Here is a 19,911-nt window from a genome sequence, read left to right on the forward strand (position 1 = left end):
GCTAAAATATAAAACAAATTTAATAAAAAATCAGGTATTAGTTTTGACGTAAAACTTGTATCATGTGTACGCACAATATGGTGTTCCAATTAAAAAAATATTAAACGGAACACTGTATCCTTGAATGCAATTTTAACTTTAGGGTAAGTTTCTACACCTATACATATATTTTATCTATTTTAAAGAAAAATAGAAAACTAAAAGCGGTTAGTTAGGTTCAGCTAAGTATATACACAAATAAATTTAGGAATTATCGGAATGTCGTGTCGAAGAGGCTCATGGCTTAAGCCTTTGACCAGGGTTTATAGTGGGAATCTACTATTAAAGTTAGATATTTATTTATGACGAGAAACCCCACTTTTTTTTACGAGAAATTTAAGAAAAAGTAGGAGTCCTTAACAAGCTAATTTAAATTTATTAAAGATAAGTACCATAAGAAGTAATCTAAAAATAATAATTGTCCCTAATATAACAAAATTAAACAAAAAAAATTACAGGAATATATAATATCTAAAGGTTCAAACAATAAACCTAAATAACAGAATTGACCAATTATTTCTTAAATAAAGTTTACCGACATGCCAAATACCCCAATATTGTATAAATAGGAGAATTTTGGCAATACGGTGAAACGGAGTAAAAAAAGATTGAAAAGCACCCCTTTAGTTACTAGTTGGTAAATCTAAGTTTATGCTGATCGGTAACAAACAAACCCAACATTAATATGTAAAATCTTAAAAATGTATGCTGAACTCTTTCCTCTGACAAGTTGTGTACTGCTTGATATGGTGATCAAACTGTGGAGGCATATTCTAGCTTAGGACGAACCAGCGAGCAATACACTTATAGTATTCAATGAAAATTTTTTACAATGACTGAGAACAAAACCTACCATTTTTGATGATTTAATTGTAATTTTGTTCACATGTCCATTCAAAGATAGATGTTCTTGAAAATTTATCCCTACATCTCTTACTTTGGTTATATATTTCAACTGTACCCATCAAGATAGGGAGTAGTATGTTTTCGGACCCCCTTCAAATCTAATAAAACAGCACTTGGACATACTTAAACTACGCTTGTTATCCTTACTCCAATCAGCAATTCTAACTCTTTCTGCAAAACTTGCGAGTGTGTCACACAAAAACTATGAAAACATATCTAACAGCACTAAGGGTCATTTTTGATCTTACACCTTTGCATCCGTTGGTAGGAGTTGCCGGAAGCGCTATGTTCAGACTATCTATGATAAGTATGGAGAATAAGGATGTCATTCACCAAAAATCGCTATTTTCACAATGAAGAGCCCATATCAGCACTAAGCTCATAATATGTTATCAGTGCTAAAATTGTATGAAACTACTTACGGAAATTCAATGAAATAGAAAGCAAAATAACATAAGTTTGGGGTTCCTAGATACCCAGGCGTGCAAATGAATGAAGCAAGCTCCCAGTTCCTAGTATCCAGTTCCTAGAACCAGAACTCTTCTGTCGCATAAGTAAATAGTAATCTATGCAACTAAGGAGGAACTACTGAGAGGACCTACCCAAGTTGAGACAATCTGGTTTTTGGCAAACAATTGAAACAATCTGGTAATTGCAGATTCTGTGAGGAGGAGAATAAATTCCAAAATATCTACATGCTATGTCGCTAAAAGTCGTACCATACATTTCAGCCACTATGAAGTTTAACAAGGCGAGAAACAATCTCTGAAAAGTTCATAACTACAAGATTTTCTTAAAAGTATAGGACTGCATAAGATGTATAGCAAACAGACTTTTTTTTATAGTGGTGCAGTAGTTTTACCATTTTCTAATCTATTAAAAAGAATTATGTGTAGAATTTGACACAAAATCCAAAATTAGAAAAACATGCACTTTGCTTTCAGTTTCATGTCAAGTTTGTTTTTACACAAACCCTTAATCTACAGTGCTTTCATTTCAAAACGATCCACCCTTAATAAGTTTCTTCTGGAACCCTCATCGTGTGATACATTATTACATTGATACAAATTATTTATTTTTTTAAAGTAAAGAATGTGTACCGTTATTTGCGAGAAAAAAGAGTGTCTTCAAATTTCTTGCAAAAATCTTTGCAGTCTTATAACTGTGTATGTGTATTTATTTCACTTATATTTTTTGCAAAACCTACATAATAGGTACAAAAAAACACTGCAATACCTTACATTTTTAAGGCGTTTAAAAAGCAGGCGATTTATTATTGTTAAAACTGTCAGTTTGACGCGTGCAAATTTTCAATTTTAGTTAAAACAGTGAGTTAATAAAATGGTGTATACGCTAGCCGAAAGAATAAAAATAATTTTCCTTTATGGAGCTCAAGATCGGTGTGCTCGCAGAACCGCGAGAGCATTTAATGAAAAGTATTAAGATAAAAACGTGAGCCATAAATACGTATTAGAATTGATTGACGAAAATTTGAAGAGACGGGATCGATTTGCAATAAGAAAAAATATGAAAATAGAGTTGTCAATGAAGCATGACAAGTTGAAGTAGTAGGACAATTTGCTATGGATCCAACTTTGTCTATACCAAAGGCCGCAAAACTAACTCGGAGAAGATGATTTTGATAGAAGAGTTCAATTTTGTGAAGTGATGTGCCAGCGAATTGACGACGATCCCTATTTATTGAAGAAAATTTGCTTCAGTGACGAATTGACCTTTTTTTTAAATGGCCTGGTGAACAGACATAACTGTAGATACTGGGATAATGAAAATCCGCATGTTTTTCGGGAAGGCCATACCCAATATCCCAAAAAAATTAATGTTTGGGCAGGAATTTATGGGAATGAAATAATCGGCCCATTTTTTTTCAGAAAATTTGACTGGCGAAATTTATTTAAACCTTTTAGAAAATGCAATATACCCTTTCATCATCCAATCTATGGAAAATCAAGTAGATCAACATGGTGCTATATTATTGAATGAAAATAATATACATTTTCAGCAGGATGGAGCTCCCGCGCACTACACTTTGGTAGTTCGAGAGTGGCTTGATGAAAATTTTCGAGAAAAGTGGATTGGCAGACGTGGTGCAATTGAATGGCCTGGGCGGTCTCCGGACCTAACCCCACTAGACTTTTTTCTTTGAGGCTACTTAAAAAGCAAAGTTTATAAAACCCCTCCTGAGAGTATTGAGAATTTAAAAAATAGAATATTTCAAGAATGCAAAGAAATTAGCGGGCAGACCCTTGTCAATGTTCGTAAGGAGTGTGAAAATAGGCTTTTTTTATTGTCTTGCTAATACCGGTGCGCATTTTGAACATTTAACAAAATAAATTTGTTAAACTAATTAAATTTGTTTTTCTACCCTACCGATTTACACTTTAATTGCTTCTTGGTCAATCAATTTTATTTTTTTTACAACCATTGATAGCATAATGAATGCCTTTTAAAATAATGTATCACACCATCGGGTAGCCATTTGACATACCAAAGTTTGGCGTAAATAAAATATTAATTATTTCTAGACAAGTTATTTTTTTTGTACCGTTGAATAGAGAATTTTACGCTCCTTACTATGATGTATCACACGATGGGGGTTCCCATTTGACATATTAAAGTGAGGTTAGCTGAAGGTGAGGAGGTGATTGACAGAACTTCAGTAAATGCATAATTAAACGTCCCCCTGTATATCTAATTTGACGTGTTTTTTTTTTTTTTTTTTTTTTTTAAGATAGTTATTAAGGGTGGATCGTTTTGAAATGAAAGCACTGTATATTAAAGCAACAGATCAAGATCTTAACCAAATTTTCACCGCGTATTCTGTCAAAAATAAGCTCTGAAGAAACTGGTTTCTAAGGAGGCTAATTTTTAAGAGAAGAGAAAACACTTAGTTTTTGACATTACTTTTTATAAAAAGTGTTAATAATCATCCTCAGTCATTTGGAGTTGAAATTTGACTTTAGTCCATCCATATACATTTTGGCGTCCAACTGGTTTTTTTCATTATTAATTTTTTAGTATTTTAATTTATTCATTTGTGTAAATACAAGGTAAGAAAAGAGATACATACAGCCTAAAGTTAATATTTGGTTTGCCTTGATAATATTTTTTTAAATTATTATAGAGGAAAAAAATAGTAAAAATTATTGTTTTTTTATGTTTTACATATGGTTGATTGCCAGGCAGTTGAGGAGATTGGAGAATTTTTAAGAACCCTTTGTCATATTTGCTGCTCTTAAGCAGCAGAAACTAAATAAATTTTTCTCTAGATCGTATTTTTTTTTTAATAAATTCTTATCAATGCAAGTTATCATTCTTCCAGGCAGGCTAAGCCGAACGGGTTAGTTTTGAAGTAGTGGATCAAACTTTTAAATCCTTCTAGACTCCTAAAAATATTTTCATTTCATATGCAATTTTTTAATCTTCTAGGTAGTTAAAATAGGTTTTTTACCTCCTTTTATAAAGTAGTTGTGAGTGTGTTGAATTTGTCTAATCGTAAAAAATTGATACAAAAACGTGGTGAAGTTTTTAATGCTAGAATTTAGCAATTCCTTTATGCATGTGAATGCTTATTTTTTACTAGGAAATGGTGCCTTGTACGTAAAAAAGTCAAGAAACCGAATTTGCTCTAAATTAAATAAGGACTTCAGGAAAAAATAGTGGCGTATAATTTTGTGTCTAAAAATATTCAGTATCGATGCAGTACGGACGCCATTGGTAAAATTGAAAAAAAATTACAAAAACTACCCATTTAAGCTTAAAAGTCATGTCCCAAATTTCAGCGAAATATTTCAAGCAGTGTAAAAGTTATGAATTAAAAACTTTTTTTTCTAATAATTTTAACTCCATGTATCTCAGAGAATTAATTTCTCCACATACATTTTGTATGACAAATTAGAGCTTATTTTTGACATAGAATACGTGGTTAAAATTTCTTGGTTAATATGTGTACCACCTTATATATAACGGGCCAGATACCCATACATCAACATGCAACAAAAATGTATACGCAAAACCTTAAGTTAATAAGAGAGAACAACACGATTTCCTAATTCCTTAATTATTGTGATATTATGTGCCGCACTTCTCGCCTGCGTTCAATTCAGGTCGAAATATATTTATATTTCTGACTTAAATTTATTGTTAAGTTATTACATTAATTTCCGCACTCAAGGCCTTAATTTGTTCGACCGGTATATTCCTTTTAGTAAAAACCATTAGGAACAAAACAGAATAATGGACCAAAATTTAAAAAAAATCAATACCTGATATGTAAATAAGTTTGTTTAATATTTTAGCTGCTCTCAATGCTTTAAGAAGAAATAATGGGACTAGAAATATACGAAAATCTTATGATAACCCCAACAAGTAAATTTATTGTGTTTGAATGAAATGTTTTTTTTTAAGATTATGACTGATCTTCTTAAACCGAAATGCAAAATTCTGAGATTTGCTTCATGCGTTAAAAAATTTATCTCACCCTTTGCACAATTTTTTATTCAGATTCTACGAAGAAAGACTCGTCGTCCCTATAATTGGAACTTTTTCTTACAGTGCAAAGCTAACCAGTATATAACATATAAATTAAAAAAATAATAGAAGCCTTACCTTGAACAAGGCTTAACATTCAATCCATTAATGGCCTTCATTCCCAAATCTAGGGTTTTTGATTGCTGCAATTCAAAGCCATGTATACAACCCTCAAAACCTTTGTTAAATCTGTTGCCTGTCATTTTGCTTATATTTGGCAGACCTCCCAGGTAAATGTTGCCTAAAAAAATGATTTAAAAACCTTAAACTCTCAGGTCAAAAATTCTGAGTTTACCATTTGTATTCATGCTCGTAGCATCTCCATCAGACTCGCCGTCTTGAGTATAAGAATGATCGATATCGATAGAACCTTGACGTCCCTGCCTCTTTAGAATGACACTATGTCTTTCACCGTCGTCTACTCTTATTTGGGTATTCGTGATGATAGCTGGGCCGCTTCCTAGATCGTAGCTGAATTCTAAATATCCGTTTTTCACTAAAATTGAAATGTATCAAACATTGGTGAAATGATGTAGTAGAGCCAACGTACATGCTAAGGAAATATAGTCTTGCTCATGGCCGTCTTCCTCAGGCTTCTGTCCGTGCCAGAATATCAGACCATCGGATTTGTTCGTCGAGAATTCCATGGCAATGATTTCTGATTCGTGTTCGTAACGATGTGGTAGAAGAATCTTGCTGAATTCAAGCCAACCATTTTTATCAAAGTGTGCGTCATTTCTCAGTTCAACTCCTAAATTATGCAAAAATTTTTCTTATATATGGTTTTCTTATATTATTAATTACTTACTTTGGTCGCATGTCTTTCCAGTATAACCTAACGTGCACTCACAAGTAAAACCTAAAACAATATTTATAGTATTAAAAATATGAAAGTTTTTGTAATTTGGTACAATATTCTAAAGAAATTAAGGGTTTAATACCTGTGTTGTTAAAGCTACAGATCCCGCCGTTCTGACAAGGTCTGTTTCGACACAAATCTACAGCAGTTTCACAATGTTGTCCAGTAAAAGTGGGGGGACAATTGCACTTATTCGCAACTGGTGAAAGAGGTATGCAGGCTCCGTTATTTTTGCAAGGGTTGTTCGAGCAACCTGTTTTCTTGGTGTCACGCAATACTGGTTTTATGGAATTTTCGAAGTTGCCAGTTGATGGGATTCCGTTATCGATATCATCCTGCAAAAATTAAAACAAACGTCTTGATATATTCATATTTCAACTATAGAGGATTAAAAATAAGAAAAATTACATAGGGAAAAATTAAGGACATTTTGAACCTGTATGTATATGGTTTAGATTGGTTTAAACATTTAAATTTGGGGAATAGTATAGAGCCAAATTATATATATTTGTATATAAAAGGATGTAATTGTATATAAAGTAACCCTGATGCGAGATTTAAAATTAACAATTATCTGTATCATAAGATTAAGATAAGATTTGTAATTGAAGCTGGCAGCATTTTCTTTGCTACGGCAACATAAAAATGTGTATTGTAGTTTTCCAAAATGTACCTAAACTTGTCTTTCTAATCAGATGCTAGACCACGTTCCTCCATATATCTACTTGGTGATGGCTTTACGTTCTCTAGCTTCTCCAACTTTAACCATATTGGGTACAGAGACCTTTTTCTGAGATTTTTATTATTGGCAGATGAGTGTTTAGCTTACAGTGTTCTTATAAGAGGCACTATTCTTTAACTTGTTGTGGCTGGGGAGGTTTGCGGTAAATTCAGGCTTGTAGGTGATAACAAATATTTTAAGCACCAACTGTGGGATTATCTTTTAAGTCAGTTAACTGTTTCCCTCAAAACTTTTCCTATAATACTACACAGTAGCTATAGGATTATAAATTTGCAGCTTGAACCTTCTCTGGATAATCAGTTCAATTTGTTTATTTCCCTGATTGAAATTTGTTTAATCAAAGTGTAATTTCTTGGGGATTCATGCTTATTTTGTTATTATTCATGCTTATTCATGCTTATATTATTAGCTGATGTTGGGACCGAATAAATGACTAACTAAATGATGACATTCTAAGATCAAGGTAATAAGTTTTTACATTGATGTATAAAATATCTTCAAACAAAAATTGTTCCTCAATACGACTTTCTCCGCTCAGTCACAATCTCCGATCAAAATTCGCTCGCATTTGACATTTTACCCTTAAAGCCTCAATTTGTGCAATTATTAAATACGTAACTTGTATCGGCACTTTAGTACATAGCACATTGTAAGGCCATTATATGACAAGCTTTTAGCGATTTTTGTACTTGGCTTGTCAGTATTTTTGATTAGAGGAACTTTCTTCTAGTATTTTCTATGTGGAATTGAATTACAGAGATCTCAGATAAGTAATATTAATACTACTTATAATGATAAATGATTTATAGAGTAAATAGTACAAAACTCAAGCACACAAACGAGGTGGCGGTATCCAACTGAAGCTGCTGATATTACTACCTTAATAAATTCTTCATAAAAATGTGCTTAATGCAATGGTTATGACTTTTGAATACTATCTAGGTAATATGCATATAAAACATATAAAACAGTTATAAAGGATAATCCAATAGTCACTGAATCTACTATTCACTAAATTAACCGATTAAACCTATTTGGAAAGAGAGTAAGAAATCCCTAGTCTTTTTACAGAAACTAAATGAAGATAAAGTTCTGGTAATGCAATAAAGCACCGAATTAAATGCATGAGTTATTTTAAGCATAAAAACCAGAGAGAGTGTTAAGTTTCGAGTTTAAATGAATTGAAAGACAAAACACAAAATATGTTACTGGCATCTTTCTCTTACAGTAAATCAGTCGGATTCTTTTAGATTCGGCGATGTATGATCAAACTTATGAACACCATAACTAAACCTCGACATGCGTTTTGAATTTTAGGCAAAGACAAATGATAATGCTGAGCTAAACAATGAATATAAACAATACTACAGTAATTAAAATGTGATAGTAATCATCAATCACACAAACTAAGCCTAGCTGGTCTACCAAAAGCTTCTCTATGCATATACAATAATCTAAGTTTTGCAAAACTTCTGTATAGCTGAGATGATACATGACTCGAAAATTTTAGGTCTGAGTCAATATTAACACCCAAATTCTGGCAACTTTATATTGGGCTTAACAAAATGCCATTTAAAGTCAATGAAGAACGCTTATTCAAAATAGTTGAAATAGTAATAGACTTGAAAAGTCTGCTGTATACAGGGTGTCTACTATAAAAACCGCCAAACTTTATAAGAGGTGATTATACAAGTCAATTGCAACAAAAAAGTCGTATTAACATTTTTTCGAAAAGTTGTTAGTTCTTCTGGTATTTAACATTTTTTGATTTTATCAAATTTCTTTGTTTTTTTCCATATAAGCAAGAATATCTCCGTTATTCTTACCACCACATAAAATTTAGACATACCATCTGAAAGAGAATTAAATTTGCTATAAGATGGGTATATAAGACAGATGAAGCAACATTTACAAGAGCCGCAATAATGAATTTAAGAAATAACCATGTATGATATACAGAAAACCCTCATGCGACTGTTGTTTCACATTCTCAGCATGAGATAAGGGCCAACGTATCATAGGATTAATGAGAGGTCGCCTTTTCGGGCGTCTTATACTTCCTGATCGGCTCAATTCTAATGAGTTTTCAAATTTATTAAATAATGACCTTGTTGAATTTCTGGAAGAAATCCCCTTAGCCGCTAGACAGGAACTTTGGTTTCAAATGGACGGATGCCCAGCCCATAATGGCAGAATTGTGCAAAATTCCTTGAATCAATGCTTAGGGGAGAAATGGATCGGAAGTTACGGTCCGGTAAGATAGCCGCCCAGAAGCCCTGACCTTACGCCCTTGACTTTTATGGCTGGGGCACATTCAAATCTAATGTTTATAGTATTAACATTAATACTCAAGACGAACTAATTAATCGAATTAGTGTGTGTTGCAATGAAATGCGACAAAAACGCGTTGAACTTGAACGGGTTGTTGATAGTGTCAGAAGAGGATGCATCAAATGTATTGAACAAGAGGGAAGACATTTTAAACAATTGTTGTAATTTTAGGTTTGTTAAGTGAAATTTTGATTTTTTAATTTTGGTCAATCAAGAAATATAATGCCTTTTGCCCATGTTATTGCTGTGAAAACAAATAGCTATCACAAAAGTAAGTCTATCATTGGAAAGCATATTAAATGCAGTAGTTTTTGCTGAAAAAAACATGCCCCTATTTACCAAATTTTAGAAAAACGACAACGAAGAAGATACCACTAAATTTGCACATTTCCCAAATGTTACATTTAACTTCTGATAACACCCGGTATAAAAAATTACTTAAGAACTTAAATATACCCATATTATAGCAAATTTAATTCTCTTTTAGCTGGTATATCTACATTTTATGTGGTTGTAAGAATAACGGAGATATTCTTGTTTATATGAAAAAAAAACAAAGAAATATGATAAAATCAGAAAATGTTTAATACCAGAAGAACTAACAACTTTGCGAAAAAATGTTATAAGACTTTTGTGTTGCAAATGACTTGTTTAATCACCTCTTAAAGTTTGGCGGTTTTTATAGTAGACACCCTGTATATACAAAGAGCACCTAGCATACTTCCCTAAGGGATAGCTTGATTAATTATCTTAACTTCAGAGCTTAAGCCATTATATAACACAGTTTGTTTTCTTTTAATTAAGTAACTTTTAAAGAATCGTAAAGCATTATCCCCAAAACAGTAGTAAGAGTGCTGTGATTCTTAAACCTAGATTGGCATGCTGGTAAGATACTATTCCTGTCAAAAAAGGAAGTGAGTTGGTCAGCTACAACCGCATTAAAAATTTTAGAGAGTACTGATAGAATGCTGAGGTCGAAAATCGTTTGGCTTAGATCGGGACCACATATGCATCTTTCCAGCCATCAGTAAATGTACCACTACTAAAATAATGATTAGTCAAAAACGTAACGTGCCGTCTCTGTATAACACAATATTGAGGAGTTATTTTATCTTATAATATAATATGTACATTTTGGCCTCGCGTTTTTGTCTGATTTTCTATAAGTCTTGCTTTGTTTGAGCCTATATTGGGTCGCCTTTCGTATTTCCAATAATGCAACATGTTAAACTTTGAACCACTCTGTTACTTATTGATGGCTGCACTCTGTCTAATATGTCGTCTCCTTCCTTCTTTTATAGTTTCGTTTTCTGACTTTCACAAAGATTTCTACTATACAGTCTTCTGCATCTATCAAGATTGTGCCTTCAGAATTGCATCAGTAACAGGACCTCGTTATGTTAGGTTCAGGTTTTTTTCGCTCCAGTGGTTTTATTACTTGCTTCTTTCTAACTTTATTAAAATCTTCATATTCGTCCATAAAACAGATATTTTGTTGACCCTTGCATCAATATAATATGATGGCAATATAAGGCAAACAAAGCTTCCCATTAGCCATTTTTAAAGTCATAAAGTCAAATAAAGTGTCTGCCATATTTCCTTCCAGCTTCTTATACAGGGTGTTCATTTGAACACTTCCCACCACGGATTTATCGAAAACCACTGTTTAAAAAAAAAAACGCCGAAATACGTCAAAAGGTTTGTCAAGGGAGACAACTTTTCTAACCTAAAATTACTTCACCCCCTTTCACCCTCTGCCCCCCAGGGTCATCCCCTTAAAAATTTTAAATGGCAAGGGGTATCGAGTAATAGCTTGTTTAAACGGTCTTTCGAAGTCTTTTATTTTGACGTTTGATTTTTTTAAATCAGTCGAGTCGTTTTCGAGAAAATTAGAAAAATCTTTGTTTATCTTAATTCGTTTAGATAGAAAACAAAAACATGAAAATATCAGTTTTTATTTCAATAAGTGTTCAAAATGTTGCCCGTTAGGGTTTGCCAAATCTACAATCCGTTTATAATTTAAAACGGAAACTACCAACATAAACAGCAATTCTGAAGATTAGACGTGGAAAAAACTAAATAACAACCTGATTTTTTTCCGCATTCTTTTCATCAACACAGATATCCTGGGCGAACTGTATTTATTGTTATACCTGCTTAGTTATTTATAGTTGCTAAGGAAAATAAATATTTTTTTTTGCCGTCAGTTACATTTGGGATAGTCTTGGAAGAGTGAAAATTTATTTGTTGAATTGAAGATTTTACTTCCAAAATGGTTTATACACTAGCCGAAAGAGTGGAAATTATTCTAAATTATGGTGCCCAAAATCAATGTGCTCGGCAAACTGCCGTCACGTTTAACGCCAGACATCCGGAGAACATAACTTCGCATAGGTATGTTTTGGACCTTCTTACTAAGTTTACTGAAACTGGATCTGTTGCAAATAAAAAACGTGATCATGGGCGAATTTTGGATGAAGCCGCTCAAGTTGAAGTTTTGGGTCATTTTGGAATAAATACTAATACTTCATTACGCAAAATTGTTGCTGCCACTGGTATTTCATTAGGCTCTGTTCACACAGTTACCAAACTTTATAAATTTCATCCATTCAAAATGAAAATGTTGCAAGAGTTAACGAAGACGATTTCGATAGGCGAGTTGAGTTTTGTGAAAAAATGACTAAAGCGATTAATAATAGAAAATTCCTTATGCATTTGTAGAAGGGCGTACCCAGTACCCTCAAAAAATTAATGTATGGGCAGGCATTTTAGGAAATAACGTGATTGAGCCATTATTTATTAACAGAATTTTAAATGGAGACATTTATTTGGATGTGTTGGAAAATACCATCAATCCGCTTATCACTGAATCCATTGAAAACCAAATCGATGATAATGGAAACCCTATACTTGATGAGGCTGAAATATATTTCCAGCAAGACGGCGCTCCTCCTCACTATGTTCTTCCCGTTCGGCAATGGCTAGACGACGAGTTTCCAGATAAATGGATAGGGCGAAGGGGCCCATAGAATGGTTTGCTAGATCTCCTGCTATAACGCCGTTAGACTTTTTTCTATGGGTGAAAATAAATGTCAAAATAAAAGCCTTCGAAAGACCTTTTGAACAAGCTATTACTCAATACCCCTTGCCATTTAAAATTTTTAACAGTGGTTTTCGATAAATCCGTGGTGGGAAGTTTTCAAATGAACACTCTGTATATTCTACGGTGAATGACTTTGAGGAATTTATTTAGTATGTGATTCATCAGAAAAATCGTCTGATGTTCTTTGACTGTTTTGGTATGCTGCTTTTAACGGATCATGACAGACGTCGACTAAAGCCGTTCCTCTGGTATTGTTTAGCTTATAGTGTCACTATGGAAGTTGTGCAGGCTTTGCAGATTTTCTTTCTTGGTACACTTCTCTTTTAGCAATATTTCGACAACATTTGCCTGGGCCACCCTAAAATCAAGCCACTTTTTCACAACCAAAGAGGTAAAAAAGAGTAAAGAGGTGTAAAAGTATTAATTGTTCCATTGATGGGATCTTTGTTGTATCGTACTGAAAAAGCTTATGCATCCTGTAGTTTGAGAACAGAGCCTGGACCTAGGAATTCAGATGTGTCAAGCAGAAGCTAGAGGCCGAACAGGTGTGGATTTACTATAGAATGTTAGGAAATTTATGGACAGAATGCGTGATTTAGACAGTTCTGATAAAATTAAGAAGTAGAGCGTAGCTATCTTATACAAAATGACAAAGAAGAAAAAGTGCAAAATCTAGGCCACATTACTGAAATCTAAGTTATAAGATTCTAGAACTCATAATTCAAAGATAATTTATAAAGATTGTGGGAAAGAGATACATTAGAAAAAGAGGAAAATCTACGAAACTTAAGATAATGGTTTAATTCGGTCAGGGTACCGGATTTATTAGCAACAGTAGTTGCTAAAACAAAAATAGCAATACGATAAAAACTAGTATAATTCGAACATCGGACTAAATTTACTTTTATTTTTAATTCAATATTTCTTTTCATCCTTGAACACAGCGGTTGAGAATGAATGAGAATGAAACCAGCGCAATATTATACAGTCTAATCAAGAACGCAGAATCATAACAAAATTTATAATGGTAATAGCGCCTCCGTAGGAAGTAAGATTAATTGTGCTATAAAAATTGGTTATTTTTGCTTTTTTTTTAAATGGGAAAATGCCATCACGAATGGTATTCACCAAAACTAGTTTTTTTTATTCAGGTTATGGTCATATTCACTGTGAAAAAAATATAAGTAAAATATTCAGTACGAATAGATACGATCAAATAAAAAAAATTAATGCATATATATTTTTTCACTAAAAACGTAATTTAAGAATGTAGAGTGATATTTTTTTTACCTTAGAGGGTAAAGCAAATTTTTAGTTCCCAGGGAATATAGTAAAAAATAGTTGCCATGTGACTATAGTCTTATTATAGTACTTGGCGAATTATGAGTTTTATCCCTATAGGTATAATGATTAGAAGAATTTTTTTCTGTATGAGAATAAATATGTAAAAAGTTTATAGATTGCTTATTTATATAAATTGAAAATAGATTATAGATACAAAGTTAGTAAATTTGTTATAACTCTTTAAACTTACCTCCTCAGAACAGTTTTCAACATTCGACGAATCAGTGATATTCCTCCTAGTAGCCTCATCTAGTCCAGAAACGTTAATATCAGTGATGCAGCCGTTAAAACCTGTATCCACTTTAACTCCTTGGTTCAATCTCACATTATACTGGTCGTAGCCTCCAATATACAAGGGCGTTAATAAAGTGGGAGTCTTGAAATATGCGTTAAATCTTGCTGGGGTAGATGGATGACCATTAATCATTATTCTTCCATCTTGCGCTGATCTAATAGCTAAGATGGCTGACCATTGGTTTGGTTGGATTTCGTTGTCGCTTCTTATTACTAGTGGACCTGCAATATCACAATCATAAAGTATTATATAAAAATAATCAGTGTAGCATTACATTACAATTTTACATTAAGACACATATTCTTACTTCCAGATAAGATTTATTTCAGGTAATAAAAAGACTTTGCGGTATCAGTAAGACGAACTCTTTTCTAAACGTTTTACCGAAACTATAAAGGTTTTAATAAGCAACATTTCTGTTTAGAGAATTTAGATACTTTACTGGACCTTTCTGGGACAAACGCTCTTTATTACAAAAATTAATTTAAACCATTTATATATGACCATCGCGGCTTTTCTGTGAGTGATTTCTAGAAGAATTTTGCCTTAATTTAATTGTTACACTGATCTTCATCTTCACGCATGTGGATGAGAAAACTATATAATTTAAAGAACTTTTAATTATGTATGGCAAAGTGCTTGTAAGTATAAATAATTAATTTATAAACCGCTTCTTATATTGCTTTCAAGTTCAAAAGAATTTGTTCATATTAGACACTCTAGGACAGTCTGAAAACTAGTTTAAGAAAGTTTGGGGAAACGTATTCTATTGGTTTATTAGCAGCAAATATTCACAGTTAATTTTAATAAAACATTTTTTATACTAGAGGGTTATTTAGATCTATTTAAAGAGCTTTAAAATGGAATTAAATTTGAAATGATTGTCCTTATATTGTAACGTTATATTATATAACAGGTACATTTGTTTACTATTATGAATATTAAAACAGAAAATTTAATATTATACCTGTAGTGAAAAAAAAACCATGATTAAAAATGCTCACAAAATGATCCATTTGGTATATTTGTAAGAGGCCATATAATTAAATGAAACACCAATAATTAACAAAAATTAAAAATACTATTAATACCTATGTATGTTCTAAAAGCTTATCAGTATGCAATTTATTTAATTAAGACAGCATGTTGGTATGATAACGACAATTAAAGCTTGATATTAACAGAAAATGATTTATATTTATACGAATATAATGTTTAAAAGTAAAGGCTTAGCTTAGAAGGGAAATTTGTCAGCTAAGTAGCTTCTGTTTTCAGTCTAATATTATTTAGTTTTTAATTTTAAAATTTCCTAAAGTTTTAACCCGTTTAGTTCCTTCTTTTAGCCAAAAAGCAACGTTAGACTTGGTGGATTTGAGAGACATGCAGTATTTTCAGATAATAATAACAATTTTTGAAGGTCGCTGAGAGTTTTCTAGAGCAACTGCTGATTCTTCAAAGGATATATGCGTCATCAGCATAATAATCTGCTTCCCAATAATCCAAGCAACTGCCGAATGATATGATATACAAAGAGAACAACAGAATAGAATACCACGTATGAATCCCTGAGACACCATTCTGATAAACTGAGCAGAGTTAGTATTTTGATAGCGAATATATGGGTATCTATTACGAGCCCTAACAACTATATATTGGAACAAGTAGTCATTTTACGAATAAAATTCCAGTTTACCGTAATTCTTTTAATTTATTTTTTTTTATTTAAAAATAATAAATTAATAAAATTTTTTATGTTATAGAGAATGATTTTTAAGGTTTAATAAAATTTTGATGTTAAATAATATTTATTTAATTGTTTGATAATCAAAAAATGTTGACAACTAAATTTTGGAACATGCGTTGCTTTTGCTCAAATTTTTCCAGTTTTATTAGCATAACGCGAAATGGTGATTGGCTTTATATAAACAAAAGTAAGTAGTGCGTCAACAATAAAAATTTTGATGCGTAAATAATCAATTACTGTCATTTTTATTACGAGTAAAATACAATAATGGCTCGTGAAAAACCTACTGATCTAAAAGTGCGAGAAATTATTATCCGGCAGTACCATAAAGGGAAAACAATGCGAGAAATCTCCAGTGAATTAAATGTTGAAACAACTGCTATATTTAATATAATTAAAAAATATGGTGAAACTGCCAGTATTGGTGTTCGCGGCAAAAGTTCAGGACGTCAAAAAGTTGTTTCTTAAAGAAATGTAAGGAACTTGATTAAAATTTGTAAGTCGGGAAGAAGAAATACTCTACGAGAAGTAACTGCAAGGTGGAATAGAGAAAGTGGGATAAATGTTTCCAGAGAATGCTGCCGCAAATATATCCACAAGAGCGGTCTTAGTTTTTATAAGGTCTTAGTTTTTATAAGGTTTATAACGTTTAATAGGCTGTTCTGTGCTATATTATTTTAATTTTTCTCATTTTTTCGCCTAGGCCAAAATAAAACCATTGTTAACGGAGAGTCAAAAAAGAAATCGTTACATTTGGACCAAATCAAAACTCTCGTGGATCAAAGAAAATTAGAGCAAAGTTATTTATAGCGACGAAAGCAAATTTGATGTCTGTGTCGGAGATTATCGAAAGCGTGTGATTCGGGACAAAACAGAAGCATTCCATAAGGATTGTCTTAAAAGGACTGTGAAGTTTCCACAGGGCAGCATGGTGTAGGGTTGTATGTCAGCTTAAGTGTTGGGAACGTTACACTTTATTGATGGCATAGTAAATGCAGAAAAATATCAAGACATTCTCGAACATTCGCTTTTACCAAGTGCAGCAAATTTATACCCATCTGGAGATTTTATCTTTCAACACGACGATGCCTGTCATACTGCTAAATCTACCAAAAAATGGATGGGGGGACATAATATGAAAGTTTTGTCACACCCCTCTAGCAGCCCGGATCTCAATCCAATCGAGCAACGCCTAAGAAATAGTCCGCAGCGTACTTTGCCACAACTACGTGCTAAACTACAGGAAATATGGGATAGTTTCACCCCTGAATTTTGTGAAGGTCTAGTTGGTACAATGCGTCATAGAGTGCAGGCTGTTATTCAAGCTAAGGGCGACGTTACACCTTACTAATTTGTATTTTCCTTTTTTAAAACTCACTTGTTCCAATATTTGTTTTGTCAGCATTTTTTAATTATTTACCAAGTAATTAAGTACTAAATAACTTAAAATATATAAATAAATTATAAAAACAATATTAAACATTATAAAAAAGCTTGTTCATTTCATATTTATGAATAAAAAAAAATAATAAAATATTTTCGCTAAATGGGCATTTTATTTCAAAATAACTGCTTGTTCCAACATATAGTTGTTAGGGCTCGTATTTAACTAGCTATTAATGAGTCTCAAGAAGAAGTTGTAAGCAGTAAATCGTAATTAATTCTATCGAACGCTTTTGTGTGGTCAAGAAGAATCAATATAGTAGGAATCATCTCACTAATAACTGATAGCAAAACTGTCTAGCAGCCATGTAGAGCTCTTAATCCGGATTAATTTAAGAGTAAAATCTGATAGTTACGCAAATATATTTGCGTACAAAGATCTTAAAATAAGTTAGCTAAATGCTAATGCGGTTTAGATTCTTAAAATCACGTTTCATGTTTAATGTTTTTTTTTCTTAAGGTATCGGGAAAGCTCATAAGCTCAACAGAGCAATTTTCCAAAGTAAAAATCTATTGATTGAAGTACAAACAAGTTATATTCAATGGATAGCACATTAAAATAATTTTAAGGCTCAATTCGTCATCTCCACTAGCATTAAAGTGAACAGAGCTACTGTTAACTCATCTATAGGACGGAACACAAAAGACTGCGGAGAATTTTCTTCATATTTTCTTGTTTCGCTGAGGCTACAAAACTGAATTACACAGAATTGTATGCTAAAATTCATTTTAGGTAAAAACAAACAATATCAAAGAAATCGAAGAGCCATGCTTCTCATAAGTGTTAGAAAATAAGTAGATAATAAAAATTAAGTATAAGGTAAATAATATTTAATATTGTTTTTTTTTTTAATATAGATGGATACATTTTTTAGTTTATGCAAATTTATCCATGCATACACAGACCAACAGGTCAACTTTTAGTCAATGCTTGATGAATGTATTTATTACGTCTTGTTTTGCAAATAATTAATGTTATGCAAATATTAAAAAAAAAATTCTGTCAAAAAGTTCAAACTATTATTATAATAAAATACCAACAAATAGGTATGATGCTTATGACTCCGATTCAAGCCCTTAACAACAATTATGGAGATCCATGTTTTTATATGAAAGATGGGAGGTTATTTATGTACAAAGTGTATTTTATTAAACATAACTTTAGCTTCTTTCAAAGGATTAAACAGCTTAAAGTTTATCATCTTCCGGATCTTATGGATTTTTGTTATTTACCTACATGACATTAAACATTTTATTTTTATTTCCCTAAATTGCCTAACAAACAGTTTTATTAAATCCTAATTGGTTGAAAACTGATTCCTGTTGAAAACAGATACAATGGACATGTTCACAAAAAGACTTTGAGTCCATTGTTGATGCTGTTGACAAAAAGGGATTCACAGATGTTTACATTACATCAGACAATGGACTGCAAATAAAGTCAATTCATAAAAGCAGAAATTCATTAAAATTAAAATAAGAAACCGAAAAATTGTTTCATGACTGTGTGATACCAAAACAAAAAAAATCCAAAATTATTATTTTGCTTTAATTTTAGACAAACTTAAATAGTTTGTTAAATTTGTTTGTTATGTTGTATTGTAGTAAATAAGATTTTTTCACAAGTTAATTTTTTCTATATCCTAGCAAAAATGACAAAATATTGTTTTTACCTATTAATCAAACTTAATGTTCTTATTCGAGAAACTCAATAATAAAGAATTTATTTCATGGGTATTTGTTTATTTATTTAGTTTACTTGTAAAATATTTGTTTCATTTATTGTATAAATTGTTTACTTGTCTTAATATCTTAAGCTTACATCAGGCTTAATTAATCCAAAACATAAAATCTAGTGTCTTTAAAATTGTATTTGAATTTATTTAGACGTATCACCGAAAGTTTTATGTTTTGTTTACCTCTAAGTACTGATTGGTATCTGGCGTGGTGGACAATGCGCTTAACATTACTAAAGGTAGAAAAAAAATTCCCTTTATTAACAATCAACAAAACGCTACTGTACGAATCAAGAAAATATTTAATAAATCAAGACAAAGGATAAAATAAAACTCTATTATAATCTATTTTAACTGTTGATTTAGAATTCATTTTCCATCAATAGTAAGAGCCAAAACCCTCAATGAAATTGACATTTACTGTAACCTAATAGTGAGTTGATGAGCAACGAGTTGGTTAAAGTATTTACACATATCAAAATAGTCTAGGGGACAAAGGTAGTAAATAAAAATTTGATAATAAAGAGACCACCTCTGTTAATAATAGGTCGCCATATATTTTGCATGCTCCTTATTAAATTATCAATGTCATTTTACTCAATTTGTAGCCATTGCTCTTGCATACAGTTTAGCAATCTTTTCCTTATTTAAGTCATGAGATTGAGAAAACTATGGCGCCATTTTGAATTTTATATTGCTACAAAAAATGTCTACGAAAGTTCGCAAATTATTATTAATAAGTATAAATTTGATACCAAATTTTGAAGCACGTCGCAAAAAAATGGGTTTTACTGGAACCATTCCTTATTATTTGAATAGTG

General features: G+C 31.9%; 1 protein-coding gene across 33 annotated transcripts in view; it reads right to left on the reverse strand.

Moving 5' to 3' along the window:
- LOC126745035 (basement membrane-specific heparan sulfate proteoglycan core protein) overlaps nucleotides 1–19,911 on the reverse strand; it is a 797,399-nt gene that overhangs the window by 8,248 nt on the left and 769,240 nt on the right. For 32 of the 33 annotated variants that reach the window (XM_050452691.1, XM_050452690.1, XM_050452699.1 and 29 more), the window contains 6 exons: nucleotides 14,063–14,388; nucleotides 6,435–6,687; nucleotides 6,302–6,352; nucleotides 6,044–6,244; nucleotides 5,789–5,989; nucleotides 5,572–5,734 (listed from right to left, as the gene is read on the reverse strand). In XM_050452691.1, coding sequence (XP_050308648.1) covers nucleotides 5,572–5,734; nucleotides 5,789–5,989; nucleotides 6,044–6,244; nucleotides 6,302–6,352; nucleotides 6,435–6,687; nucleotides 14,063–14,388 — 1,195 coding nt within the window. Of the gene's footprint in view, nucleotides 1–5,443; nucleotides 5,493–5,571; nucleotides 5,735–5,788; nucleotides 5,990–6,043; nucleotides 6,245–6,301; nucleotides 6,353–6,434; nucleotides 6,688–14,062; nucleotides 14,389–19,911 lie in introns of all 33 variants that reach the window. The other variant, XM_050452686.1, reaches the window with a different exon arrangement.

This window comes from Anthonomus grandis, chromosome 15 (genome assembly GCF_022605725.1).
Source record: "Anthonomus grandis grandis chromosome 15, icAntGran1.3, whole genome shotgun sequence".
In the NCBI taxonomy this organism is placed as follows: domain Eukaryota; kingdom Metazoa; phylum Arthropoda; class Insecta; order Coleoptera; family Curculionidae; genus Anthonomus; species Anthonomus grandis.